At 44.7% G+C, this 10,280-nt stretch overlaps 1 protein-coding gene across 1 annotated transcript; it reads right to left on the bottom strand.

The window, feature by feature from the left end:
* Positions 1 to 3,232: 3,232 nt before the first annotated feature.
* On the bottom strand, positions 3,233 to 7,281 carry FZD1 (frizzled class receptor 1). Its single transcript, XM_068235438.1, has one exon. It carries the CDS (start codon positions 7,273 to 7,275, stop codon positions 5,494 to 5,496), a length of 1,782 nt encoding a protein of 593 aa, XP_068091539.1. The 5' UTR covers positions 7,276 to 7,281; the 3' UTR covers positions 3,233 to 5,493.
* Positions 7,282 to 10,280: the final 2,999 nt, after the last annotated feature.

Here is a 10,280-nt window from a genome sequence, read left to right as displayed (position 1 = left end):
GCAAAGGCCTTCGACACTGTTCCCCACAAAAGTCTGGTGCAAAAGTTGAGAATGCAAGGACTGGGGAAGAGTCTGTGTTCATGGATAGGGAACTGGCTAATGGACAGGAAACAAAGAGTTGTGGTCAATGGATCATACTCAAAATGGGAGACTGTTAGCAGTGGGGTCCCACAGGGGTCTGTTCTGGGTCCAGTGCTCTTCAATTTATTTATTAATGACCTAGTAGATGCAGTAGTGAGCAATGTTGCTATTTTTGCAGATGATACAAAATTGTGCAGAATCATTAACTCTCAGGAAGATAGTGTCATATTGCAACAGGATCTGGATAGGATGGCTATATGGGCACATACATGGCAGATGAAATTCAATGTTGACAAATGTAAGGTCATGCATTTTGGACGTACGAATGGTCTAGCACCATACAAAATAAATGGGATACAGTTGGGGACATCAAACTTGGAGAAGGACTTAGGAGTACTCATTGACAACAAGTTAAATAATCGTACTCAATGCCAAGCAGCTGCAGCTAAAGCTAACAAAATTTTGGGATGCATTAAAAGGGAAATAAAAACTCGAGATGCTAGCATAATATTGCCCCTGTTTAACTCTCTAGTAAGGCCACATCTGGAATATGGAATTCAGTTCTGGGCACCACATTACAAAAAAGATATTGCAGTTTTAGAGCAGGTGCAGAGACGAGCAACAAAATTGATGCGTGGGATGGAAGGTCTCACTTATCAAGAAAGGTTAGATAAACTGGGTTTATTTAGTCTAGAGAAAAGACGCCTTAGAGGGGATCTAATTAACATGTATAAATACATCAGAGGGCAATATAATACCTTGGCAGATGAGCTTTTTGTCCCTAGGCCTTCTCAAAGGACTAGAGGACATGATCTGCGCATGGAGGAAAAACGTTTTAGCCATTTATTTAGGAAAGGGTTCTTTACAGTAAGAGTGATTAAGATGTGGAATGCATTGCCACAGGAAGTCGTTATGGCAAACTCTATACCTGCATTTAAAGGGGGCTTAGATGCTTTCCTTGCGTTGAAAGACATCCATGGCTACAATTACTAGGTAATGCCTAATGATGTTGATCCAGGGATTTTATCTGATTGCCATCTGGAGTCGGGAAGGAATTTTTCCCTTTAGGGGCTAATTGGACCATGCCTTGTAAGGGTTTTTTCGCCTTCCTCTGGATCAACAGGGATATGTGAGGGAGCAGGCTGGTGTTGTACTTTATACTGGTTGAACTCGATGGACGTATGTCTTTTTTCAACCAAAGTAACTATGTAACTATGAATGTCAGTTAAATCATGTGTGTATGATGATCTGCAGATCTCATAGACTATCATTGCAATTTGCAGGAATGGATTTTTTGCAGCTACAGATCTTTTGAGTGTGTGCAGCATGTGTGCAGCATCTTGCAAAGATTTTTTTCTGATGTGGAGTTCAGCTCCATAGAATAGACTGTGTAGGTATGGCTCTCATACTACATGAAAGGTGGTAAGATTGGTCTGTGATCTTTCATTTTCCAAAGACTATAGTCTGATGTGTGAATGAGCCTTTATACAACTACCATTTTAAAATAAATAAAATAAAGATGAAAGCCTCTATATTCCTGGAAACTGGTTTCCCTTTGGTTGGCGTACTAAAAAGGTTGCATCAAACTAATTTTTAGCTCTACGGTGTGACAACAACACCAAACCTAAACTTGTTTCTAACAGATTAATGATCCATTAAAGTGGGCAAACGATTAAAGTGAGATCTCTATTTGCATGCTGTGACTTTTTACTCACAACCGGTACTCACTCTGATTGTAAAACAACATCAAATTCATTATTCAATTATATAAACAAGTCAATACAGTTCATGGAATGTTAATGCAACCATTGAAGACCTTCCATGCTAGGATGCCTGTCTATTATGGTTGATGCGGATGTGAGCGATAGCAACATATCCAAAAATATCCTCCCATACTGAGCATGGTAAATGACAGTTAACCTTCATTTGAGAGGCTCAAACTTCTTAAAATTCCACTAGCCTGAGGGGCTCTTGTCCCTCTAGGCCTTTGCTAGAGCCAACTTTCATTCTATAGCTCTGACAGGATTTCAAGATGGAGGAGGTGCCTGCGGAGCTTAGAGGGATGGGCCAGGGGCCCCCTCCAACAGCTGCAATCACATAAAGCTGCTTGCTATTCACAGCTAGGAGCGCCATGTAAACATCGCTATAGACTACACTTTAAGCTCCCCATTCATACAATCTGGTGCAGACAAAAATAAAGGTGTCGCCCACAGCAACCAATCAGACAACTCTGCTTATTCCCCACACTAGAAAAAAAAAACAAAAATGAGGCGTATGGTGGCCTAAGGGCAGCACAATCATTTTTTTTTTCCACACTAGAGTTTTAAAATATCTGCCTTACAGAATGAATACCTAAAGAACAATGAATTCTCCACATGTGAGCTCAACATTCCATTCAGGGATTTAAAAGATCCCCAAAAAACAGAAGGAAAAAAAAGAACCACTGATTGGAGAAACTAAAACTGGCCGTTTCCCCCCCAATGAAAGTAATAACTGGATAACCACAAAACACCTAGTCATAAAATGTGTAACAATGAGGAATAGCATTGGTGCATTGATATTTAACTACATCTAGTTAAAATGCTGATTGCTATGATAACGAATAGTTGCATTTTGCTGTTACCTATGAAATGAAGCAAAAAAACACTTCTAGACACATTAAAAGCAATATTTCAAATGCAGAATAAAAATTGGGAGGTTTGAGTGAACAATAAAAAAACGAAAGGAAAAAAAAAAAAAAAAAGTCAGTGTAGACTATTATATGAATAAAAAGTAACTACACAATTGATATGAAAATAGCTTATATAGAGGGGATATATATTTATGTAGACACCCTATAATATCAAAATTCTGGAATCGCATTAATGAAAAAATAAATTTAAAAAAAAAAAAAAAAAAAGCTTTAAGTTTTCTCTAAATAAACAAGATACTCAAACCTTTTAGTATCATAAATAAATAAGAATGGGCATAAAAAAATACCAAGAATGGGCAGCTGGCAAAAATTAAATACATCTCTTTTTTTTCAAAATAGGAGCTGATGTTTGGTTCTGAAGTGTGTAGACAGTTAATAAAGAAAGCACTTTCAACCAGTCCATGATTTTGTATTTATTGCAAAGAAATTAAAAATGATATTTGTATATATAAACTATTTATCTATAAATATAAATGGTTCCTCTGAAGAAAGAAAAAAACAGAAACTATATTTATCTGATGGAAAAACAAAAACAAAACAAATGCAATTATCAGGGCATATACAAAAAACAGTCAGATATACTCAATATATATTGAAATTTGGAGACCAAGAAAACGTGACAGTCTGTGCTCAATTAAGAAGGGATATTATGGGAAAAAAATGCCCTAAAGCAGAATTTTATAGCCATAAAAGGGGGTAAAAAAATAAAAATCAAGGAAGATTTGTGAAATAAAACAGCTAATAAAAACATGCAAGGCAATTGCTTAGCTTATGTGGGGGCTTCTAGGATGGATTAAAAGATAAATGCGATTAATTTTATTTGGCCCGTTAGCAGTACAGTAATCAACTCAGCCAACTGAAAGCATCTAATACAAGCTTTTAAACCAAAAAACAAAGCAAAAATTGCATTTATTCCATAGCAAATTTGCTCCATACCCTGTTGCTATAAGCGCGCTGAAAAGCAGGAAGGGGGAAAAAAAAGCAAGAAAGAAGAGGGGGGGGGGGGGGGGGGGGGCAGAGACAAAATACATTAATTTGGGTCATTGTTACGTGACCTCCTAATTAACCCCCAGCACAATTAACTGTGCCCACTTTGGCAATTACTTAGTTAACTCAATCCATACCCTGTTGAAAAGGAGGGTTCTGAAGAAGATTCCTATCACAAGCTGACAAGGTTAACAAAGACCAAGAACTCAACAATAGAATCAACTTGAAATGACCGAGTTTCATTGAGGCAGATGAAGAAGTGCCTCTCTTGAGAGCTGGGGCAAAAAAACAGCACCTCTCAACTTAGTTTTAAACAATTTGCATGGAAGATTTAAAATAATAATAATAATAATAATAATAATAATAATCAGGCTAGGTTCACAGTGGTCAGTTGCATAACACATGCGTTATAATGGCTGTGAACTGCAATGGAGGCTGGACATAGACTATAATACAAAGCCTGCATGCAGCGAGTTAGAACAACGTGATCAGTCATAACACAGTACTTTGACCAGGCCCACAGAATTGTAGGAGCAGCGAGTTGTCATCCAGAATTATTCTGCAATGCAACTGATGCACTGTGAACTGGCCCTAAGGCTACTTTCACAATAGGACGGTGCGTTTGATGCGACGTTAACATCGCACAACGCGGCCCTAACGCAACGCATATACCCTTTCACAGTGCGACGTTGAAGTCGCACGTTACAAAATGTATTTACTACGGAACGAAAAACGGCGCATGCGGAACATTTAAAAAAAAAAAAAAATTTGCTGAGCATGTGCAACACAAAACACAAGTTACACAGCAGATTCACTGCTAAACGCACAGCATGCAGCGCTTTCTAATAACGCACCGTGTGCACTGTGAATGTCGCACAGACTTTGCAGTGCTGTGCGTTACTCTGCGTTAAAATATTTTTTAACATACGTCGCACTGTGAACGAGGCCTAAAGCTTAGCAATACTTCAGTTTCAAAGTCCCATTAATAACCCCTCTTCCAAATATTTTTTAATGGAATTCATTATTAATTCTAAAATATTTAGAAAAAAAAAACCCACCACTCTACTGAACATCATATAATCAAAATTATGCAATAAACATGGCAAAAATGATGCTCAGGAAGACAACTACATAAAAAAGTCTAGTTGAGAGGTCCTGTTTTCAGTGCCTTTTTATTAAAAAATAAATAAAAAACAAAAAGGGACACAACCTAAATAAAAAAAGAAAAAAGAAGAAAAAAAGACAATTAAGGCTATTTGAGCAGTGTTCTCAAATTTGAAGCTTTAATTAATTGACCAGCGTTGCTGGCTGCCTGCAAGCACAGCCAAAAGGTGAAAAAAAAAAAAAAAAAAAAAAGTAGTTTGGTGAAAGGTCAGAGGTACATAAGCCTGTGAAGGCAAAAAGGCTTTTTTTGTCACAATGCTGAAGATAAAAAGCTGCTTACAAGTGCTATCAAAGTCCTTATTTGTTGAGATCCCCCTCCCCCTCCTTCCCAAAAATAAAGCATATATTCAAGAAGATGGAGTAGCAGACCAAAAAGTTTTTTTGTACTATAAACCAGCAGCTGAAGAGAAAAGTAAGAACGTCCTACATTTCTTTTTTTTTTTTTTTAAAAAGCATGATGATCTGTAGTCATTTAAATACAAAATATACTTACAAAATGTTACAGCTATTATTTACATGAAAAAAATACACATTGTACAACTGGGGAAGTCAGTGGTGGAGGGGTGAATTTAGACTGTGGTCTCCCCCTGTTTACTGTTGGTAAGTCTGGTGTAGAACTTCCTCCAAGAGTTGAGCGTTTTGCCAGACCAAATCCAGAAGCCAGAGGTTATTCCAACAATTAAAGTCATGAGATACTTGATCATAAAGACCGTAAAATCCGGGCTCATGGGCGGGTGGTTGGTACTGGGGCATGGGATGGCATAGGTCTTGCAGCTCTGAGTAACCCAACTTTTCTCCCACTGTTCCCTGAAGGCTTGTTCGTAAAAATAACAAGCAATGACAATGGTGGCTGGGACGGTGTAGAGGACACTGAAGATGCCTATCCTCACCATCAGCTTCTCCAGCTTCTCAGTTTTGGTTCCATCATGCTTCATGATAGTCCTAATCCTAAAGAGGGACACAAAGCCAGCCAGGAGGAAGGATGTGCCAATAAACAAGTAGACAAAAAGTGGGGCCAGTACAAATCCACGGAGGGCATCGATATTATTGATTCCAACAAAGCAAACTCCACTGAGGATATCTCCGTCCACCTGCCCCACAGCCAAGATGGTGATGGTCTTGATGGCCGGGACTGCCCATGCGGCCAGATGGAAGTACTGGGAGTTGGCCTCGATAGCCTCATGCCCCCATTTCATACCTGCTGCTAGGAACCAAGTCAGAGAGAGGATGACCCACCAGATGGAACTGGCCATACTGAAGAAGTAAAGCATCATAAAGAGGAAAGTGCAACCCTCTTTTTTGGTGCCCTGAGCGACCGTCTTGTAGCCATCATCCGAGAACTTGTCGTTGCAGACCACCTTGTCCTCCAGCAGGAAGCCAGCGATGTAGGCAACGGCCACCATGGTGTAGCACCCGGACAAGAAGATAATGGGGCGTTCGGGGTAACTAAAACGCTTCATGTCCACCAAGTAAGTCAGGACGGTGAAGAGGGTGGAGGCACAGCACAACACTGACCAGATGCCAATCCAGATGCGGGCAAAGCGCAGCTCCTCGGGGGCAAAGTACATGAGCCCATGGACCTTGCCTGCCTCGCAGGGGGCCCCACAGTCCTTCTCCCCCAGGAAGTGGTAGTTGACATAAGCAGGCACTTTGAGTGCCCTGGGGCAGGAGAACTTGTCCCTGTAGGGGTGCCTGATGTTGGGGTTGCTGGTCCACAGCTCGGGCACAGCTGGGGTGGGGGTGCCCTTGTCAGACGTGTTCTGCCCCACGCACAGCTCGCCAGCGCCGTTCACAGGGAACTTCTCGCAGCGCAGGCTCTCCGGCCACTGGAAGCCGAACTTGTTCATGAGCGCCTCGCAGCCCTGGCGGGCCCTCTCGCACAGGGAGCGGCAGGGGGGCAGCGCCTGCTCCAGCACCGTGCACACCGGGGCGTACATGGAGCACAGGAAGAACTTGAGCTCCGGGGAGCACTGCACCTTCACCAGCGGGTAGAACTGGTGCACCTCCAGCCCGGCGTCCTCCTGGTTGGTGTGCCCCAGCAGGTTGGGCATGATGGTCTGGTTGTAGGCGATGTCGGTGCACAGAGGGATGGAGATGGGCTGGCAGTAGCCGTGCTCCGGGATGGAGATGCCCTTCTCGCCGTTGTACTGCTGCGCCCGCACGGCCAGGCAGCCCCATAGCAGGAGCAGCAGGCTGGGAAGTTTACAGCGTGCCATGCTGCTGCCAGGCGGATCCCTCCTCCTCGTTGTGCAGCAGCATGAAGCCTGATCCGGCGGCTGGAGGATCTCCGCTGCTCTCCCGCTGCTGCTGCTGGCTGCCGAGCGCTCCGGAGCGCAACTCACTCTGACCATTTGTGTCAATCCTTCAACTCAACTGGGCCGTTTCCAGGCTCCCCGCTGCCCGCCTCTTGCATGGGAGGGAGGAGCCTTGAAACCGAGGCAAAGTTCTGCCGCTTGTTGGGAGCCTCGCGCAAGAGTTCCACGGCGGCTTCTGGGCTGAACTTCGGGACCAGCAGCGATCATCGGGGGCTGCTCTGCGTGTACCTCTCCCAGCCTGTTAAGGTGCCCATACATCTGACCATCCAATGGCGTAGCTAAGGAGCTGTGGGCCCCGATGCAAGTTTTACATTGTAGCCCCCCAAGCACTCTATACATAACAATTGATAAAGTATTTACACCAAAACCTGTCAATGGCAACTACAGTGTCAGAGGTGCAAGAAAGCAGGAGCAGTTTGTTAATGATTATCACTAATCAAAGTATCTATAGAAGTGATTAGGAGCACAGGACCAATAGAGAGCTAATACTGCAGTTGAGGGAGGGCCCTTCGGAGCCCCTCTGGCCCAAGGGCCCCATGTGGTTGCAACCTCTGCACACCCTAATGCTACGCCCCTTGGCAGCTCTGCCGAGGCTGGGAATACACATTGGGCTCTATTCATAAAAAATTTGTGGCGAAAAAACTCCTGGAGGGAAAATACCGCAGCGGTATTTTAGACTTCTGGGTGATCATTCATAAAAATCTAGCCAGCTGCGATGCAAGTGCGGAGATCTCCCGCTGAAGGCTGGCGGTAAGCTGTCGGAAGGCATGCGGAAACACTGACGCTGGCAGAGTCCCTCCGTGCACTGCTCTCTCTGGGAGCTCTGTCCCATTCACTTGTATGTAATCCGCAAAATCAGAGGAAGCGGTATTTCCCGTCCACATACCGCTTCCTCTAATCTTTATGAATGGCCATTTTGTTACTTTTTTCTAGATAAATCTAGAAAAACACTGCAGAAGGCGGAAATTTCTCGCTCTGCTGGGGGATTGTAGATTTTCATGCGGGAACAGCTTTTATGAATGCCCACTTTGCTAAATGGACGGGAAAGTCCGCTGTTTTGAGCGGTAAACTTGCGGTAACGTTTTATGAATAGAGCCCACTGAGTTTTTTTTCTTCAAATTTATGTTGGGAAAATTTATGCTGGGAGTACCAGGCTCGATTCTGAGCCATTTAGATTGCTCGATAAATAATTTCCGTCATGTCTGATCTCCCGCCTGATCGTTTCTGCGATCGATTCTGCATGGAGGACAATAGGAAAAGATAAGAAAAACGAGCGGAAGATAAGAGAATCGCCTGCAGAATCGAGCGCAGAAAACGATCGGGTGCGGAATCGAGCGGCAAAATCGAGCCGCGTATGCCCAGCATAACTGTCCCATCGTTTTTCCAATCAATTCCCATTCACTGCTATGCAAAGCCGGGACAAGCACCTCCAGCACCCAAGGCTGAGATACCAAAGTGCGCCCCTCTATCCCTCCCACCCCAGCCGTCACACACTGATTGCTACTAGACTAAGAGGCTCCTCCTCCATCCCTCCCACCCCAGCCGTCACACACTGATTGCTATTAGACTAAGAGGTTCCTCCTCCATCCCTCCCACCCCAGCCGTCACACACTGATTGCTATTAGACTAAGAGGTTCCTCCTCCATCCCTCCCACCCCAGCCGTCACACACTGATTGCTATTAGACTAAGAGGCTCCTCCTCCATCCCTCCCACCCCAGCCGTCACACACTGATTGCTATTACACTAAGAGGCCCCTCCCCCATCCCTCCCACCCCAGCCGTCACACACTGATTTCTATTAGACTAAGAGGCTCCTCCTCCACCCCTCCCACCCCAGCCGTCACACACTGATTGCTATTAGAGTAAGAGGCGTCCCAGGGCCCCCAACACCTTCATCTCTAGTTATCTGGCTTGCAGTCACTGCCATGTATCCCCTTTTCTTCTTCCTCTCTGCTTCAAACACAATAGGGAAATGATAGCTGAGAGAGTTGTGCGCCCCTCCTACACTGCACCCTGAGGCTGGAGCCTCTCTCGCCTCTGCCCCGGCCCGCCCTGCTGCTATGAAAAAAAAAAACGGTCAGAAAAACGATCAAAATCAGATCGGACCCGTCAGAAATTATCTATCGAGCCATCTATCTGCCCAAAAACTCATGGTGTATTTTAAGAGATAGATCTTTCTCTGATTGAATCTGATAGGAGAGAGATGGTGGATGGTGTAATGGTTAAGGGTTCTGCCTCTGACATGGGAGACCAGGGTTCGAATCTCGGCTCTGCCTGTTCAGTAAGCCAGCACCTATTCAGCAGGAGACCTTAGGCAAGTCTCCCTAACACTGCTACTGCCTATAGAGCGCGTCCTAGTGGCTGCAGCTCTGGCGCTTTGAGTCCGCCAGGAGAAAAGCGCTATATAAGTCTTTGTCTATATTTGTCTTTGTCTAGATCTGTTGCCTGCCCATACACCGCAGACCAATTCCCGATAAATTTCAGCCTTGAGACGCCGCCTCGCCTCCCTCCACACTGTCCCCCCAATGTAAAATGCACACACACACCCGGTGCCCCGTGCAGTATACTTCACTTGTCCGGTGTCTGCTGCTGGCTCCGTCCTCTTCCTCCCGTACACCCGCCCCATATGGTTGCCATTGTAATGTGGGTGTGCTTGTGACGTGACATGCTAAGGTACACATCAGCAACCACGTGGGGAAGTATGTGCGGAAAGTATGTGCGGAAGAGTACGGAGATGGAGCCAGCATCGCACACCGGACAGGTAAAGTATACTGCATGGAGCGGGGATGGTGTACATTTTACACTAGGAGGCAGCGTTAGACTAGGAGGTGGAAAAGCTGAGGAAATCCACTTGCAGGCCAAGCAGCAGTAATCAGGTGTTGCTGCTCACAGTGAAGGTTTCTATTGGCAGTTAGCACATTGTTACTGCTGCCTGGCCAGCAGGTGGACTTCCTTAGCTTTTCCACCTTCCAGTCTGACACTGCTAGGAGGGACAGCACTGCTGCTTCTGTCGCATTCGTTGCTCATCCCGATATTGCACT

Source organism: Hyperolius riggenbachi, chromosome 5 (genome assembly GCF_040937935.1).
Source record: "Hyperolius riggenbachi isolate aHypRig1 chromosome 5, aHypRig1.pri, whole genome shotgun sequence".
Taxonomy (NCBI): Eukaryota; Metazoa; Chordata; class Amphibia; order Anura; family Hyperoliidae; genus Hyperolius; species Hyperolius riggenbachi.
The sequence above is the reverse complement of the archived record's forward strand: the minus strand, read 5'-3'. Positions and strand labels throughout refer to the sequence as shown.

What these genes read in the sequence shown, in the direction of transcription:
- FZD1 (XM_068235438.1), bottom strand. Translation starts at nt 7,275, where the DNA reads ATGGTCAGAGTGAGTTGCGCTCCGGAGCGCTCGGCAGCCAGCAGCAGC.